This window comes from Dasypus novemcinctus, chromosome 21 (assembly GCF_030445035.2).
Source record: "Dasypus novemcinctus isolate mDasNov1 chromosome 21, mDasNov1.1.hap2, whole genome shotgun sequence".
In the NCBI taxonomy this organism is placed as follows: domain Eukaryota; kingdom Metazoa; phylum Chordata; class Mammalia; order Cingulata; family Dasypodidae; genus Dasypus; species Dasypus novemcinctus.
Window position 1 is genome coordinate 10,353,031 of NC_080693.1, and position 20,473 is coordinate 10,373,503.

At 36.4% G+C, this 20,473-nt stretch overlaps 1 protein-coding gene and 1 pseudogene across 1 annotated transcript; both read right to left on the minus strand.

Moving 5' to 3' along the window:
• Window positions 1-2,206: 2,206 nt before the first annotated feature.
• On the minus strand, window positions 2,207-3,139 carry LOC131274905 (olfactory receptor 14A16-like). Its single transcript, XM_058283285.1, has one exon. The coding sequence runs from the start codon at window positions 3,137-3,139 to the stop codon at window positions 2,207-2,209; it is 933 nt and encodes a 310-aa protein (XP_058139268.1).
• A 14,345-nt stretch (window positions 3,140-17,484) lies between these two features.
• LOC101426247 (protein FAN pseudogene) lies at window positions 17,485-19,864 on the minus strand (annotated as a pseudogene).
• Between the last annotated feature and the right edge of the window lie 609 nt (window positions 19,865-20,473).

Sequence of the window (20,473 nt, forward strand, 5' to 3'; positions counted from 1 at the left end):
AAATTTTTGTTATTTTTTTCCTTCTGCCTGCTTTGGGATTAGTTTGCCAATCTTTTTCTAAGCTTTTCCAGGTGTACTTTTATGCCTTTGATTCTAGATCTTTATTTATTAATGTAAGCATTGAGGACTGTAAACCTCTCTCTCAGCTTATGTAACTTCATTGCATCCCATCAGTTTTGATCTGTTGTATTCTTGTTTTCATTCATCTTGAGATTTTTAAAATATCCCTTGCAATTTCTTCTTTGACCAACTGATTGCTTGAGTGTGTTATTAAATTTCCATATTTTTATGAGTTTTCCCTTGTTCCCTCCATTATTGTTTTCCAGCTTCATTCCATTATGATCAGAGAAAGTACATTGTATAATTTCATTCTTTTTAACTTTATCGAGATCTCTTTATTTGTTTCTTTATTGAGGACCAATATATGGTCTATCCTGGAGAAAGATCCATGAGCACTTGAGAAGAATATATAATCTTCTGTTTTAGAGTGCATTGTTCAATGTTGGTCTGCTGGGCGTAGTTCATTTAGTACATTGTTCAAAAGCTCTCTCTTTCCTTATTGACCCTCTGTCAAGATATTCTAGTCAATGACGAGAGTGATGTATTGATGATTAGTTCAATCTCACTAATTGTGATTAGGCTGTTGAGTTCTTATTTTTTCTTTCATCAATTTAAGTTGTTGTGTGCAGCTAGAAATTCATCTAAATTATCCATTTTTTGCATACAATTTTTCAAAGTATCCTCTTATCATACTCTATTTCTGTGGAATCAGTGGTGATATCTCCACTCTCATTTCTGATTTTATTTATTTGCATCTGGTCTCTTTTTTCTTTATTATTCTAGCTAAGTGTCAGTTATTTTTAATCTTCTCAGGGAACCTGCTTTTGGTTTTAATTCTTTCTAGTGTTTTTGCATGTAATGCTCTGTGTAAGTCCATTAGGTCTATTTCCTTTAACATGTTATTCAAGGTTTCTGTTTCTTTATTGAGCTTCTGTTGCTATCATCAGTCTAGTGGTGATAATGATGCAGTGAAGTCTTCCACTATAGTTGTAGAGGTATCTATTTCTCTGTTTTGCCAGTATTTGCTGCATGTATTTTGGAGCCCCTGGTTAAGTACATAAATATTTATGATTGCTTGAGTACCGTTTTATTAATATATAGTGTCTTTCTTTGTCTATTGCAATAATTTTGCATTTAAAGTCTATTTTGTGTGATTAGTATAGCTCGTTTTACCCTTTTTTGGTCACTGTTTTCACATGAAATCATTTTCCAACCTTTCACTTGCAACCTGTTTATGTCCCTGATTCTAAGATGAATTTCTTGTAGACAGCATATAAATGGATCATATTTCCTTATCCACTCTGCCAGTCAGTGTCTTTTGATTAGAGATTTAATCCATTACCTTTCAAGATTATAACAGAAAACACAGTCCTTACTGTAGCCATTTTTTCCTTAGGATTTTATATACCATATTTTATTTTATTTTTATTTTGTGTTCTTTTAGATACTCTTACCAATTATCTTCCTTTCTGCACTCTCCTTCAGTCCTCTCTCTCCTGTTTTGTTCCTTTCAATCTACAGAACTCCCTTTAGTATTCCTTAAAGTGCAGGACTCATTGACAAATTCTTTCAATTTCCATTTATCTGTGAATATTTTGAACTCTCCCTCATTTACGAGTAATTTTGCTTTATTAAAAATTCTTTGCTGGCAGTTTTTTCTTTCAGCCTCTTAGCTATGGAATATAAGAAAAATGATACAAAATATGTCTGGAAAGAAAATACATTGTCCAATATATTGTACCTTTTAATTTGAGAATTGATTATGCATATCACCCAAGGGCATAGCATTGACAAGCCCCCTTTGCCAAGAGTAACCACACATTTGAATTACCTTGTGAATCCATGTCTATTCCTGATATCCTAGCATCCTCTCCATTTTAGGATTTACAACAGATGGTGTTGTCCCATTAGGAAGATAAATATAAGACCAGTATATATCTGCCCAAATAAAGTGAAACCCTACTCTTAGTGCCATCCATTTGACTTGGGCTTAGAGTATGGTTTTTAACATCAGTTTAATGAGTGCATAAGTATTTTATATAATAATCTTACTTTACATAGTCAATATAATTTCCAGACTATACAACTGGATTGAGAGAATTATGTCCATGAGTGAAAAGATCATGGCATGAGTGATTTTAACTCTTTAATTTGATAGATAATGTGTGTTCATTAGCAGTTTCTTGAGTGCTGTCTTCATATCCTTATTTCTTAGAGTATAGATGAAGGGATTCATGGTGGGTGGCACCACTATATAAAACATTGAAATTAGCAAGTCTGAGGGTGTTGGAGATTTGGGAAGGGGGTGTGAATAGTCAAAAAAACCAGAAGAGAGAAAGAGAGTCACAACAAAGAGATGAGGAAGACATGTGGAGAAAGCTTTGGACCTGCCTGCTCTGGATGGTAATCCCACCACAGTGGAGAAAATGTTAATGTAAGAAATACCAATAAACACAAAACAGACAATATCTAATACAAAACTGATCCCAATAACTAATAATTCTCCAATGTTATAAGAACAGGTAAGGGAAAGTAGTTGTGGGACATCACAGAAGAATTGATGAACATCAGGAGACCCACACATGGGTACTGAGAACGTGGAAGCTGTGTGCAGAATTGCATTGAGGCCTCCACTGATCCATGAAGAAGCCACCATCTGCACACAGGTCCCGTGGTTCATGATGATTTCATATTGGAGTGGGTGGCAGATGGCAACGTAACGGTCGTAGGACATCACTGTGAGGAGAATTATTTCTGTAGTGGCCAAGAGGAATATGAAAAATACTTGTGACACACACCCAAGGAATGAAATGGTATTGTGATTAGTCAGAGAGTTAGCAATGGATTTGGGGACAGTGATGGAAATGAAACAGAGATCCAGAAAGGACAAGTTCTTCAGGAAGTAGTACATGGGGGTGTGCAGGTGAGTATCCCTGGTGATGAGAAGAATGATGAGAAGATTCCCTAGTAGGGCTGCCAGGTAAATTACCAAAAACAGCACAGCATGTAAAATCTGGATCTCCCAAAAATCAGAAAACCCCATGAGGAAGAACGTGGTCACTGAGGTGAAGTTGTCCATTTCTTTGGATATTTAATCAATTACTCTAAAAAAGAAAGTGAGCAATTGGAAAATGGACAGAAGTGAATTATTATTATTATTATTATTATTGCATTCCTTTCTAACACACCCATTTATTTATGAAAAAATTTGAGAACACAAGATCAGCACCACACATTTATTTCTGTGGCAGTTTAACCCCAGTTTTCTACATTAGATGTGTGACTATAAAGGGATATTAGTCCCAAATCTTCCATCTTAAAATTGTATTTAGATTAAGGACATATTTCACATTTTACATAAATAGAAATTTGCATTTTTTTATCTTTCAGAAGGTAATAAGAAAAGATGTGAATTTTGGAGCAATTAGTCAAAGCACACATTTCAGCTCAGCCATTTACTAGTTTTGTGACCATGGAAAAATAATTTTGAGCATCCATTTGCTCGGTTTACACTGGGAACTTGTTCTTTGGCTAATTACTCTGATACAATTAAATAATATAGGTAAAAGTGTCGTTTTTGGGGAAAAATGGAATAACAGACATTTCTTCTATCCATCTTTCTTCCTTTTGACAGTAGCAGGAAAAATTGTGAAAAACTTTGAAATTATGAAAAAAATACAGACTCCTGCCTAGTGCACAGAGGTATTTTAACTTTTAAACTTTCTGAACTATTTTACAATGCTGTAAGTTGCAAAAAATGTTAAGAATGAAAATAATTATTTTCCAGTGAAAGGGAAATAAGTTCTGTTCTGATCTGATGCAATTGATTATTGCCCTGTAGATAGGTGTATTTTACATCTATTTGAAAATTAATTCTGCCATTCTTTATCTGCCCTTTTATGTGTGATAATTTCACTTATCTTCTGAACAAGTTGTAATATCTTGATAATACACTCATTGATGAATGAAATAAAAGTTTTTGTGTGAGTTTGTTTGTATAAGTCATTGTTTTATCCTTTAAAAGTATGCCCTTTAAAACCCAACACAGTATAATCACTGATACTTTGATTCAACCATTAAGAAAAGGCTTTAGACAGCTTAGATAAATATATTAAGCAATTCAGTAGAGACATAGACAACAGTTCTACCAGCTAATCTTTGTCATTTTGCTATGTTACATTTTGTTTGACAAAAAAACTGTCCTTAATTTTAGTAGTCTCTTCAAAGTAGAAATGAGCTATTTGAACTGTGTAACAAAATATTTATATGCATTTCCTATGCATTAGAAGATTTTAACTTCACAGTGGATTCTCCAGTATTGCTCCCATTGCTTTCAGGAGGCTGGAACTTAGAATCAAAAGTTTTAATTCATGTATCTAAGGTAGCAAACTCTTGGGTTCTTTCCTGCTTAACCATATTTCCATCCCCTCCTGGTGTTCCTCCAGTGCCATTAGCCTTCACCACCCTGCTGTCACCATCCTCAGTGAGTTACCCCATTATCCATGTGACTGGGAATAATAAATGCTCCCTATAGTTCTCCACCAATCTGTTCTCTTCTCACTTATTTTTCTATTCCTTCCCACTTTCATGGAGGAAGAGCGACTCCCTTCTATATACATTTGTAGTACAGTATGGTCTGCTGGAAACACACACTGATTTCATGCTAAACTATTTTTTCCTGTTTGTTACAGTTTTTTCATCTGAAGGTTTGCTCTCTCATTTTTTCTCTCTGCTGCAGTTTAAAAACCAACCCTCTTTAATTACAAATGAATTCACCAAAAATGGTGGTGTTGGTTATTTATAACATTTTAGGCTCTGTGGAAGAAATACTGACAGCCTTTATTCCACTAGAAATCATTAGATAGGGTTATAAATCAACTAAAATACAATGCAGTAGGTGGAAAGCAGAGAATTTAGAAAATGAATAGTATGTACACTTTCAATGTCAATAATATTTGGGGCAATAACTACCACAGATCTTATTGTAGAAAGTATTTTCATATAAACTGCCTTTATCTGGGTACCATTCTAATTTCTCCCACCATACACTTCATACATGTTGAAAGGGCATTTGATGCTTTCTACCTTCCATTTCTGTTGCCTCCATAAACCCACTGATCCTTTCTCTCATGAAGCCAGACAAATAGCAAACAAACAAAAAACAAAATGATGTTTGTAAATGAGCATCCATTATCTAGGATCAGTATGGGCCTTCTCTTTGAACTCTCCTTGCATCTTTACAACAAATGAATGCTTTTTCTTTATTGGAATCTACTCTATTCCCAATTCCCTAGCATCACGGTTATCAAAATGTGGTACTAGTCTCAAATGCATCAGCATGTCCAGGGAACTTTTTAGAAATGTAAATTCTCAGGTCTCAACTGTGACTTACAGAAACAGAAACTTTTGGGAGATGTTTAGTCACTTGTGTTTTACTGATTGCACCAGGTGATTCTGAGGCACTCTAGAGTTTGCCAACCAATACCTTAGAACATCCTGGTTAGCATCAAATCATTCATAAAATATTTCTGTCTACTTTATGGGGACAACTTTTTAAAGTTTATCTCTTAAAGTGAGTGTTCCCCCATATTTTCTTCTATCTCTAAACTCTCTTTGAAGATTTAAGCAATCAAAATAAAGTCTCACCATTCAGAAACCCAATACCAACTATTATTTAAAGATTCAGTCCTTTATCTCCAAAAACCCTGCACTTTCATGTTCGATATTCAATAAAATAACATATTATTCTCCTACTGTATTATTTATTTTAAAATTATAATAACCATGTAAGATGATATTTCATCCCATATTAGGACAGGCAATAAATGCTTCAGGAATACTGAGGGAATCAATGTTGATTTTATGTAAAGATATGGCAAAGGAAACAGTTAACTTAATAATGGGTATGATTTGGGAAGAGGAAAACAAAAGAGAGGGTCATTTAATCTGGGTTTCCTAATTGGGAACAAAGGTAAACTTAGCAGCCCGAAAGTGGTAGAGGTAGAAAAGTCTAGTGAATGTTTGCAAACATGGTATGGGTAAATGGGATAGGAGAGTTGAACGGCAGGAGCAGCGGACTCAGAGTTTTAGATTTTATCGGTCTACATTGAAAGCAATGATTTTATCTGTCTACATTGGAAGTACCTACAGGTGTATGGCATAATCAAGGCCCCATCTTCTAAATATTAAGTGGTTTTTAGAAAGAAAGAAACATTAATTGGTTTAAAGAAAAATAAGAAAAAAAGAAAAGAGAGGTATAAGTCATGATGTTATTGTAACAGTGTAGCAATGAATTATTATAATATGGCCTGTAGTAAATGATCCCAATAGGAATTAAAGGGAAAGAGGAAACATACCTTACACAAGATAAGGAGATCACATGGAAAGTTATAATGTGTTGTTGAATGAATGAAAAATTCTAGATGCATGGGTATGTATATAAATTTTCCCAAATTTGATTCCAAATTGGGAAGAAAGTAGAAAGTGCTGCTTGTCTGTGCCAGGCTTACCTCTTCACCTTTCTCACTGTGGCTCATCTTGTCTAGGAGTGCACATCCCCTGAACTGCAGCATAAGAACAAAAACTTTTGCTAAGCAGTCTTTTGAAAATGTGTCCACATAGCCTGCAAAGGAGTGTTCTTACCTCAGAGATGTTAGATATGTTTTAATTGTCTTCTAGCCAGACCTGTTTCCCCCACTTTAAAGATGAGAAAGACATCTGTCTAGGGTTGCAAAGCCAAAGTAATTAGCAGAATTTGTGTAGACAAAGGAATGTCAGATCTTAGTCAAATTCATTTGCCTGCATTAAATGATTTTCTACAAAATCTTGTTCCAGACAGAATAGGCTAGGAGCTGTGGATTGCTGGCCTATGATTCCTCCCTATTTTAAAGTGTTCCTCCTTAAGTTGGGTAAGTAAATGCCCTGGGGATAGAACCCAATTAACCAGCACATTTCTCTTCAGAAGAAAAAGGTAATCAATGGAATATTCTAATTTATTTCCAGAGTTGCAATGAAATTTCAAATAGCTCAGTCTGTTCCATAGTTGTAATTGGCCAGCTTTCCTTAATATTATGACTGAAGATATAATGTCCCCTATCATTTTGATGTGTATAAAACTAATTTGGAGTAAGACTAAGTAAATTTTAGAGTTTGAGTCTTCAGAAAGCAGATGAAATGATGTTCAACATCAGTACCCATCAGGGAAATGCAAATAAAAATCACTTTTAAAAACCATGCCATGCCTTTTAGAATGATTGCTCTTAAATAAAAAACAAAAGAGCAAAATTAGCAGTGTTAGAGAGGATGTGGGGAAATAAGAATACTCATTCTTTGACCATGGCTATGGAAAATGATGCACATCTTGATGGTTCCTCAGAAAGCTAAGTATAGAACTACCCAGCAATCCTAATTCTAGATTTCTACTCAAAACAATTGAATGCAGAGACTCAAACACGTATTTGCACACCGAAGTTCATAGAGATATCATTTAAAATTACAAAAGATGGAAGCAGTTCCAGGATTCATCAACTCATGAATGGCTAAATAAAATGTTGTATAATCATACAATGGAATATTATTCAGTCATCAAAAGAACGAAGTCCTGATACATGCAACAACATGGATGGACCTGGAAGTCATCCTGTTGAGTGAAATAAGCCAAAAGAACAAATATTGTAAGATCTCATTGATGGTAGTGGGGATAGGGAATGAGAAGTTAAGGCTTAAAATGTAAATTGATCCATTTTGGAATGATGGAAGTGTTTTGGAAATGGATGGTGGTGGTAGTAGCACAGCATTGTGAATACAATTAACAGCACTAATTATATATGATTAAAAGGAAAAATGTTAGATTAGATTTATGTTAACAGAACAAATACATATATTTTAAAAATCCATGTAAATACTCTTCACAAACACTGAACACTATGTTAAATAATGGATATTGGTTAATAGTACAATTATAAAATGTGCTTTTATCAATTGTTACAAATGTTCCACACTAATGCAAGTTGCTGTTGGTGGGGTGGTGTATAGAAATCCTGTATTTTATACATGGTTGTTTAATAAACCTAAACTTCTTTATAGAAAGAAGTAAGTAGGGAAAAATGTGTGTGAGGCATTGTCTTAATTTTATGTGGAATTTCCTTGATAACTTTTCAGTATTTTCATTACTTCTTGTTTCATGAACTTATATTTTAAAAATTTTATATATGATTCATTCTTATCATATATAAAAATGTTAGGTTTTTACTTATTTTTGATAATATTTTGCCTACAAGATTTTATAAAAATTTAGTTAAATATATTATCCCTTTACTTAAGGCTTTGTGCTTCGGAGTCATCTTGGGAAAATGTTCTTCCTTTTATGATATTTTGGGACATGCTCTTTAAAAACATTTATATAACTTCTAATTTTTTTCAAGCGCCCAAGCTTTATCTGTAAATCAGAGTACTTTTTTTTCTGGAATGTACTGTACAAATTTTCTTGAGTTCTTTTTAATGGGTTTAACTATTCATTTATCTATTTGGATCAATTATTCCAATATAATACATAGTTATTAATGCCTTAATTATACATAAATTACAATAATTTGGTTCATTTAGGTCATAAAGTTTTGATGAGTCAATTATTGCACTATGTTATTACATTAAGAGATTGCTTCAGTTTTCCACATATGCACTCATAATCGTGGAGGGGAAAGGGCAATTTTTCCTCTTTCTTTCAATTTTCAAACCTCATATTTTTGTCACATATCTAATTTTAACAACGTATCCAGAATAATATTGAATAACAAATATAATTTCCTTATCTATTTTAGTTGAATATGTGTCATTTTCACTTTTCTACTTCATATGTATTTTGATTAGGGCTAAATATATTGCTAAATTTTTAATATAATAAGTAGTGAGATATATTAATTATTCCTGAAAATTAATATCAATTTGAGCCTTTGAATTAACCATTTTTTTGTTGTTATCAGCATTTGGATAATAGTTAATATTTTTTTTAGCTAAGACTGTTTCCTGGTACCCAGAAATATGATGTATCATTGATCACCTAGATTTTTCTTAGTGAATCACATGGTACCTCCTACAGAGAAGGCCATGTGTATGAGCAGCTTGGAGGAAGGGATCTCAGCCTAATCCATAAGCACTGGGCTCCACACGACCAAACACACTGATAGATCTTATATCAGGTGACCATGACAAGACCAAAGAAGCAATATTTAACCCATGGAAGAAAGGTAGATTTATGATCATCAGTGGCCAAAATTTGTTCAAACAAGTAAAAGAAAGCTGAATTAGGGAGCCCCAGAAATATGGATATAGAATTTTGATCAGGAAGATAATATTCCAAATGGGTTAGATTAAAAAGAATGAATCTAAAAAATAAATTATTTAAATTTATAAAGTCAAATATTTATGACTACTGTAGAAAAATAAATATAATTGGTGCAATGGAAAACAGCCATTATCCATGCAATTTGCACTTTAATTAGAAAGATTAAATGATTCTTCTTAAAAAATTCAGATTGGTACAAACACAATGTTTATGTGAATATTCATAAACATAAGATATGAATACAATAAACAAAAAATGTAATTAGAACACATCCAAGAAACAAGGGATGCAGATGATACTTTATAATACACACACACATATGAATGAAATATTTGAAACTAATGGTCTCCAAATTTAATATTTGTTCCTCAAGATCTGCTGGGAAGAAAAGAAAATGAACTGTCCTCTGTGATTATGTCTTGAGACTTTCCATCTCATTAGTGCAGAAAAGTATCCTAACACAGCTTTTCCTCCTCACACATTTCGCCAGCATATCAGGGAACATGGTCATCATCTTGGCAACTGGCTGTGTGGCTCTTAGATCCATTCCACCATGTATCTCTGCCTTAGAAACTTGGAATTTGTATATATCTGTTATACTTTGATTTCACTCCCTCAAATGGTAATGAATCTCATGAAAGATATGCAGATCATTCATTTTTCATGCTGTCTCACCCAGCTGTTCTTCATTTCTTTTGTGAATATGGACAGCCTCTGTCTCTGTGTAATGGCACGTGTTAGGTATGTGGTGACCTGACACCCTTTACATTACACCAGCATAATGTACCTTCACCTTTGTGTACAACTGGTGATTGGGTTCTGCATTGTGACCTATCTCCATGCTCTTCACACTGATCTAATGGCACATCTCCTTTTTCTACCAAAGTCAAACACCATTTCTTCTTTGATCTTTTTTTTTACTTTATTAATTTTTTTTAATATTACATTAAAAAAATATGAGGTCCCCATATACCCCCCTCATCCCCTCACCCCACTCCTTCCCCCATAACAACAACCTCCTCCATCATCATGAGACATTCATTGCACTTGGTGAATACATCTCTGAGCACTGCTGCACCTCATGGTCAATGGTCCACATCATAGCCCACACTCCCCCACAGTCCACCCAGTGGACCATGGGAGGACATACAATGTCTGGTAACTGTCCCTGCAGCACCACCCAGGACAACTCCAAGTCCCAAAAATGCCCCTACATCACATCTCTTCCTCCCACTCCCTACCCCCAGCAGCCACCATGGCCACTTTCTCCACACCAATGCCACATTTTCTTCTATTACTAATCACAATAGTTCATGAATAGAATATCAGTAAGTCCACTCTAAATCCATACTCTATTCCTCCATCCTGTGGACCTTGGAATGGTTGTGTCCACTCCACATCTATATCAAGAGGGGGCTTAGATTCCACATGGATGCTGGATGCAATTCTCCTGCTTTCAGTTGTAGGCACTCTTGACTCTCTGGTTTGGTGGTCGACCTTCTTCACCTCCATGTTAGCTGAGTGGGGTAAGTCCAATAAACCAGAGGGTAGGAGTTGCAAGTCTGTTGAGGCTCAGGGCCTGGCTATCACATGGTCAGTCCAGAGATTCAGGTCCCCTGGGTATACACTAAACCCCAGCGCCAACTACAGATCCAGTAAAAGTAACGAGAGGCTTGTGAACAAAGATCACATCTGAGTCCAGCTCTATCACACAGAAACACAAACTCCAAAGTATGGCCAACTGACATGGCACTGAACTCCATCTGCCATGACCATAGGACCTGTGGGTCTCTGTAGCCCTTAGAAGAACCAATACCTGAGGTTTTATCTATTTTATCTGTCTCTGGGACTCTGCTGAGGTGTGCATAAGGGCGACCCCTCTCCTGTTTGGAGTGTCCTTCAGCATGGTGGTCTTTTATATGGTAAGAGCTATCTTGGTTTTCACACCATTAATTTGCATTCCCACAATCTTTTCAAGGGCACATATATCATTCTCCAGGAGAGACCATTTGTCATGTCAAAAAAACTAGTTTCAATAAATTTAAAAAGAATGAAATCATACAAAGTATTTTCTCTATCCAAAAACAATAAGAAGGAAATTTGGATAATTCAAAAATAAGGGAAATTGAACAACACACCCTCAAATAGTCAATGAGTCAAAGAAGAAATCACAAGGAAAATTAGAATGTACTTAGAAAAGAAACAAAACAAAACCTAATATATCAAAACTTAAGTAATTCAGTGAATGCAGTGCAGAGAGGGAAATATATTCTATTGAGTACATGAAAAAAAGACAAATCTCAAATAATCTAAACTTATAACTTAATGAAATAGATCTAAAATAATCTAAATCCAAAATATTAGGGGGAAAGATATAAGAAAAATTGGAATGGAGGTATCTCTAGAGGGGAATAGATAAAGGAGAAAAAACAAATTTTATTCCTTGAAAAGCTTAATAAAATTGACAACTTTTAGTTATACTGACAAACAGAAGATGCAAATATCTAACTTCAGAAATGAAAGTGGCAATAATACTATAGACTTAATCAAGATAAAAAGGATTGTAAAAGAATATTATTAGCAAATATACAACAACCTATTAAATCATCTATTAAATCCTTTAAAACAAAAAGTACTTAGATTTAAACAAGAAGAAATAAAAAATGTGAACAGACATATACCAAGTTAAGACAGTAAATCAATAAAGGAAAAACTTCCTAACAAGGAAAGTCCAGGATCAGATGGTTTCTTTTATTAATTCTACCAAAAAAAGTTCAATAATTAATGCCAATCTTTCTCAAAATCTTCCAAAAAATTGAGAAGGGAAATCTTCCTCACTCTTTGTATGATGCCATAGCAGCTCTAATGCTAAAGCCAAGTAAGGACAGGACAATAAATAAAATCACAGACCAAAATCCCTTATGAAGGTACATGTAATATCCTCAAGTAGCAGGGAATGGCATTCAAAAGCATGTTGAAATGATTATACATCCTGACTAAGTGCAATTCACCTAACTGATGCAACAATGGTTCAAGAAAAGTAGGACAGAGAAATTAGGACTCACTTCCAATTTCAAAACCTTTGTTTTTTTAGCAAATTTTGTCTTTTTTTTTAAAGATACATAGATCACATGAAATGTTACATTAAAAAATATGAGGTTCCCATATACCCCACTCCCCACCCTACCCCCACTCCTCCCACATCAACAATCTTTTTCACCAGTGAGGCACAATCCTTGCATTTGGTGGATACATTTTGGAGCACAGCTATACCACATGGATTATAGTTCACACTGTAGTTTACACTGTCCCCCAGGCCATTTCCAAAAAGCTACAACAATCAAATAAATGTGGTCCTGACGTAAGAACTGATATAGAAACAAATGGGATAGTCCGGAAATAAACCTACAAATTGACGGCCAATTGATTTTCACAAGGACGTTAAGTCCATTCAATGGTGACATGATAGTCACTGCAACAAATAGTGGTGGGAAAACTGAATTTTCACATTCAAAAATATGAGGTTAGATTTCTAATTCACACTATTTGCAAACAACTCAAAATATATCAATTACCTAAATATAATATGTTAAAACATAACAATCTTTGGAGAAAACATAGGGGAAATTTTTCATGATGTTTGATTTGATAAAGGATTCTTAGATATAACACACAAAGCATGAATATCAAAAGAAAAAAATGATGAATTTGTCTTCATGAAAATTAAAAACTTTAGGTATCAAATGTCATTACTGATGAAGAATGGAAGAAAATATTTGCAACACTGATAGGGTTTTATGATCCAGACTATATAAGAACTCCTACAAATGATCAAAAAGAAAAACAACACAATTTAAAAATGGGATTGTGACTGAAAAGGGTAGTCTAGGGATGTAAATTACAATTGAAGGAAAGCAATAACACAGTGAATAACACAGTGGTTCCAGAGGTGGATGAGAACTGTGGTTTAGTACAAGTGCAAGAATGTCCTTCTGTGGAAGAGAATGATGTACATCACTATTGCAGAGTGGTGGAAATGTAGCGAAGCACAGGGAAATACAATTAGTGTAACCTATGGACTATAGTTAGCAGCAATACTGTAATATTCATGCATCAATGCAATGATATACTATGTTACTATTAGAGGCATATGGAAAAAATATGTCAAATGTACATCAGGGACCATAGTTAGTGATAGTCTGATGTTATTATCTGATAATCCATAACAAATATTCCACTACAGTGTGTTGTGTTGGAGAATTTGTATTACATGGGAATTCTACACATGTGCATGATTGTTTTGTAAGCTCACAACTTTTGTAGTAAAAATATATTTTTTAAAATGGGCAAAGGGGTTAATAAACATTTCTCCAATGTTTACACATGATCAATAAGCACATGCAAATATGCTTGACATTATCAATCATTACAATAGTCCAAATCAAAAATATAATGAGATATCAATCCACAACCAGTAGTGTGGCTATTATTTGAAAAAGAAAAAGAAAAAGAAACTAACAAGTGTTGAGGATGTGGAGAATTTAGAAACCTCATGCTTTGTCAAATGGGAAGTTAAATGATCTGCCACTGTAGAAAATGGCTAGGGGTTCCTCAAAAATCAAACATGAAATTACCGTGTGGCCCAGCAATTCCACTCACAGGTATATATGTCAAAGAATTGAAAATAGGTATTCAGATATTGGTCCTTGGATATTCATAGTAACACTATTCACATTAGACAAGATATGTACATATCTCACACATCAACCAATAGATGAATAATGAAAAAAAGATGGAATAGCTGATGTGGGTTATGGGTGGGAGGCTCTTTGTCTCTTCAGAGATAACCTAAGCTCTCTGACTTGTGGGTGTGCCGGTAAGAGGCTGCAGTCCTGCCCTTGGTAACAATGGCAAGGACTCCAGTCCCAGGAAACAGTTTAACAATGCAAGGTCTATAAACTTTTAAGTACTTAGGGGAAATGCAAACAAAATATGCTAAAAGCTTACCTAGAATGTCTGAAGTCCATGCTAAAAGCTTACCTAAAATGTGGAAGATATATATGCTAATTCAAGCCTATTGAGAACTGAAACAAAGGGACCATTTGGCCTTTCCTCTCTCTATAAAAGGGATTAAAAAATCTTGTTTGGGCCTGGGGATTCAAACAGAAAGCTCCTGAGTCTGGCCAGCTGTCAATAAACCATTTTTCCTTCTCAAAATCATTCCTGAGTCCTGGCCTCTCTATACACAAATAATTGAACCTCTCTCAAATTCTACGACATAGCCATATGATGGAATACTATTCAGCCATAAAAATGAATGAGGTACTGATACATGCTACAACATGGACAATTCTCAAAATCTTTAAGCTAAATGAATGAAGGCAGAAAAAAATGACATTTTATATTTTCACTTATATGAAATATCTATAATAAATAGATCCAGGGAGATATGTAGTAGATTAGTGGTTGCCATTGACTAAGGGTAGTGGTGAATGGGAATTGACTGATTAATGGTTTCAGGGTATTATTTTGGTGTGATGAACAATTTTTGGAACTAGACAGGTGTGACAATTGGACAAAGTTGTGCATATACAAATTGCCACTGAAATTTACATTTCGTGGTTAATTGTATTTTATGTGATTTTCACCTCAGTGAAAAACCAGATAAAAAGTTCCCCATGTAGTCTAAATTCCCTAACCTCTACAGGTACATTTAGTATCCCCAGATTTAAGTACAAACTTAGAAAAAAAATTATTATTCCAGAACATTTGGATGTTTCCCTTTCATCAGTGTAGTCACCTTAGTAAGTGACTTCTGATGTATTTGAGAAAGGCTTTGTGGGAGATTCATGAAATGCAGTTGGAGCAGTTTATTTGGGCAATCCCTCAAGCTGGCAGGCCTCTCCTTCAATCAGGGGGCTCTGTATTTGAGAATTATCTTATAAAATGGGGAAAAGGCTGTGACTTCTTCCATTGGTGAATCAAATCAAGTTTTTCCTCAGCAGCCTATTTCAAACCTGGTATCTCCTACTGTTGTCTCACACCTGAGGCACCCACCACAAACCATGTCAAGGAGCCCACCACGCTAGTCACTAGTGCATTCTACCTTAACTTGGCATTGTAAGTGCTTTTGGAGCTGTTCCCAGGGATATCCTAAAGAGGCATATGAGAAAGAGGATAAAATAAATACATGCCACCAATCCCATTTCCCAAAATCTTTGGATACTTCTCCCACATTACACATGATAAATTGTGGTATCTTGACATCACTCAGCATGAGAAATCATTTAGCAAAGTCTTTAATCAACCAAATATTGAAAATGTTAGCGCACTTATCATATCACATTAAGAACCTCAAACTATGGCACCAATATCTACATATTTAGTAGGATCCTTGTATATCTTTTCCCTTAAACTTCTGAATATCAAACCCCATGTATACACCTCAGTTCCACCAAAAAAAAAATAAAATAAAAACCTGGACAAAATTGGGTAATTACCCTAGCATACACAATCTCTTCTTGGGGGGAGCCACTATGAATCACTCCCTTGGCCACGCTGGGATTTAACATTCCTTAAAAACTGAGAAGCAATGATGGTGTTGGATCTTGAAGAGACTAGGTATACTCTTCTTTTTTCATACACAGGAAGGAAATCCATTTATTAGAAAGCAAATTTTCATTTGGGTACATTTAATTCATATGTTTGGCAACATTCTCCCCCCATTTTAAAAGTAATTGAAAAATTATCTAGTCAACTCCAGCAATATCTCCTTGACCACACATTTACAAATAAGTTTTATTTACTATAAAAGGTCTGATATTTGAGGCATTGGATATTTGGTTTTATTTTCTTTGGGCCTGTTCCTGGTTTTATTTTTTAATTTTATTAAAGAAGTTGTGGGGGAAGCAGACTTGGCCTAGTGGTTGGGGCATCCGCCTACCACATGGGAGGTCCGCAGTTTGGACGCCAGGTCTCCTCGACCCGTGTGGGGCTGGTCCATGTGCAGCACTGATGGGTGCAGGGGTGCAGGGGTTTCCATGCGTGGGGAAGCCCCATGCGCAGGGAGTGCACCCCGTGGGGAGAGCCGCCCAGTGGGAAAGAGAGTTCAGCCTGCCCAGGAATGGCGCCGCACACACACAGAGCTGACACAACAAGATGACGCAACAAAGAGAAACACAGATTCCTGTGCCACTGACAACAACAGAAGTGGGCAAAGAAGAACACACAGTAAATAGGCACAGAAAGCAGACAACTGGGGGGGAGGGGGAAGGAAGAGAAATAAAAAATAAAATAAATTAAAAAAGAAGTTGTGGGTTACAGATCAATAATGCATAGCATACAGGATTAAGCATTTACTTATTTTATACACTGTAATTTCTTAAAGTATTTTATCTTTTTAAAATTTTCCCCTCCCTGCCCTGAGGTGTCCTCACCTGTCTGCTCATCTTCTTTAGGAGGCACCAGGAACTCAACCCAGACCTCCCATGTGGGAAGCAAGTTCCCAAACTCTTGAGCCACTTCCACTCCTCCAAAATTAATTTAAATGTACATAGTATATTTAAACTTTTCTACATTAAATAATTTTAATATAGAAAAGATGAGTGCTAAGAGCTATACTGAAATACAAACTACTCATACACCTGGAAAGCACTGATTTGAGAACTGCTCATCCTTCCCCAGGCTCTCTGAAATTGCGTCGATTGTAGTAAGTGACCTGTCCTTGCAAACAGGCACACACCCAAAAGCCCAGGGGGCAGCAGTTGGAGTCGATTAGAAAGACAAGAAAAATGATTCAAAATACTGCACATGCTCTTAGAAATTTCAAGTTATTCAGTATCTCTGTCACCCAAAGCTGTCTTTTGATGACCCTCATCCTAGGGAATGATCCTCTGTTTTTTCCCCTAACACTGCAATATCTTTATTGCCTTACAAATGGCATCTAATAGCTTTCCATGGAGACACCATGATTTAGGAAGTTCAAAACCACCTCTTTTCCTAGTGGTAAAGTTCTAATTATCATTACACATTCACCAGTTCATTTAAAAGTCTATTTTAAAAAATAGAGTTCATGTTAATTTCTAGGAGGAAAAAAAGGCACAATACTGCAATTTCCAGGACATAATTTGCCTGTCTTCCCCTCCTGGGATGCTGCTGCCCACTGTTCATTCATCCCCGTGAATGACAGAGCACCTTTATGACCCTGTATTCTCTCACTGATTTTTGCTCCAAGGAGGTTCCAAATGAGCAGTTCACCAGACTGACTTCTGGATAACACTGTATTTCAGTCCCAGATAACGCACCTCTGTGGCTCCTCTGATGTCAGAAAAGAGATGAGCACCCTGTCTGCATGTTCCTGATGTTCAGACAGCCATCCTCTCCTGTGCTGAGGATGTGGTGGCTGTCTGGGCTGAAAGCAGTATTCAGTACAGTTCCTGAACGGCATGGTATCCAGTGCAGTCGTGAGATCCCACATATTAACTGTACCTTCTCTGGTGCCTGAAACCAGCAGTCTGCTGGCAGCATTTAAACTGATTGTATCTACACTGACATCATGTTCTATCTCAGTCAGCAAATCAAACTGGTGTCTTTTGGTGCCTGGCATGTCCACAGGAACACCAGACCACACTTTCACTGTAGAATCCCATGATGCAGAAAATAACCTGTTGTCATGCCAACAGATCTTACTAACAGCATCATCATGGCCCATTAATGTGTCTTGGCATCTTCCAAATGCTATGGAAAAAATAGACATTTTTATCTCATGAAGACTTATGGCATGTTATCTCCTGATAAAAGTAAACATGATAAAGCCATATTCGGAAATGATCTACTTCTTTGTAGCACTTTCGATTCTTTGGAAGACATTTTCAAAGTAGAGTCTTGTGATGTTTTAAAGACTGAAGACCCATTGCAAGAGACTGTGATATCAGTAACCACCTCCTTATGGATTTTACAGTGCTTATGTAACTGCAGTTTGGTAATAATACTCCAGGTGAGTTTTCAGTCAGGTCTTCAAAAGACTCTTCAACTGGGAGACTGGGGAATCTGCTCCAGAAACATTATTACTGGAGGTTTGAGACACTTCTAAACTTTGGGTTGATCCTTTGAGGATGTGGTGTCATGAATAGCTGTTTTGGTGTTTACCCAAATTCCAAGACTTGAGTCAGCACGGCTACTTCCTCATCAGGACCCTCCATGCTGTTCAAGTCCACACCTCCTTCATAGGTCAGGAGTGAAATACATCAGGGGCCCCAACAGCATCACTCCTTTTTTCTTGTAGCCAAATATGAGACTGATCCACTCATGGAGATGCTCTGACACATAATTGCTCTCCAATGCCTCTTTATTCTTCTGGAGAAAATCCTCAGGACTTGATGCCCAATGGGGAACTTCTACATCATCCACCATTTTCCCTCCTGGTCTCTTTCCAATTTCAGACTATTGACTAAAAAGCCGACATCATCACCATAGAATTCTGGAGTCAACTCTTGAAAATCAGTTGCACCGTCCAAACAGTTTTTCCAAGTTTCTGCAATACTGTTGAATGTTCTATCTGCACTATCAAATCTACCATTCTGAAGGCATAGCATATACTCAGATGCAATCCTAACAGGATAAAACAGCACATGCCCTGGAATAATAACTTCCATACCTGAATTTTGGCTCTGGCATTTCCCTGTAGCTGTCAGTAATTTTCCCAGCCTTTCCATGTTTAGTGCCCCAATTGGTTTACTAAGATCACAAAAGATTCCTGAATTTGACCTATCTAATTCTGAACTGTAATTATTATTTATTATCCATGGAAACATGGGATACTAGGAGAGGTTGTTGCAGCTCCGATCAGCCAAGTTGATGTGCAGGAGGTACTGGTAGTTGGCAAGAAGATCTGCTGCCACTGGAGCATGTAACTATGGCAGTGTGCTCAGCCACGAGGTGCTCTAGATTCGGGACAATATAAAGATAGAGATCATATCTATCTTGATGTTCATAGAACTTCAGGTGGATGTCGGAACACAGATCATCTTCTGTGCAAAATACTTCCAAGCCCAAAGGCATAAGGCCGTGTTGCCTTTTGTAAATGTGAAGGACACCCTGGAGAGTTATCTGCACCACAGATTTCAGGTACTGTTGAGAGGCTGGAAATATAGGTTTGCGTGGTGAGTGATGCACACATTCCCTGGACTGGTCACCAGAGGTGTCATCATTTCCACTTTACATCCCATGTGCAGCTTTTCAGAAACACTTTGCAATCTGTTTTTGTCAAGCGATGTCCTAGTCAAATGTGACTTCAAAATAGCGGCTATCATGGCAGTTTGGTGCCCCAGTTTTGTCAAGTCAGGACACTCTGAGGCTGAAGCAACATCTTCACAGAATCTTCCACTTTGCCTGAAACATCCAATTCAGACATACTTTATTTTGCCCCTTTATTTTATATGGTACAACGATGTTATGTTCTTTAATGAATGAAAGCATCATCAGGGAGCCTGCTGGGAGCCTGGACCCCTGCCATGTGGCAAGGCACAGTGACAGCTCTGCTGTTCTCTGCTGTAGAAGTGTGATATAGTTAGGAATTCCAAAAATAAATATTGGATTATGTTTGTAAACTGGTCTGTCTGAAGTCTCACATTTACTTAATTAAATTATAATTAGGGCTTTGATCGGGCCACATCAGTAGGGCACTGATAAAAGACATGGCAAAAGAAGAGAGTTGGAGTTTTGATGTTAGAGTTTTGATGCTGGAGTTTTTGAACTGGAGCCCTGGGCATTAAGCACACAGAGGAGCTTGGTCATGAGGAAAGACACACAAACTTTTCACCTGATAGTCTAAGCTGACCTGGTGGAGATAACAGAGGAGCAGAGCCCAGAGAGAAGCAAGACCCAGGAAGAGAGGAACCCAGGAAGCCTGAGCCCTGGCAGCCATTGGCAGCTGTCTTACCCCAACACATGAAAATAGGCTTGGGTTAGGGAAGTAACTTATGCTTTATGTCCTGATAACTCTAAGCTTCTACCCCAAATAAATGTTCTTTATAAAAGCCAACAGATTTCTGGTATGTTGCCTCAGCACCC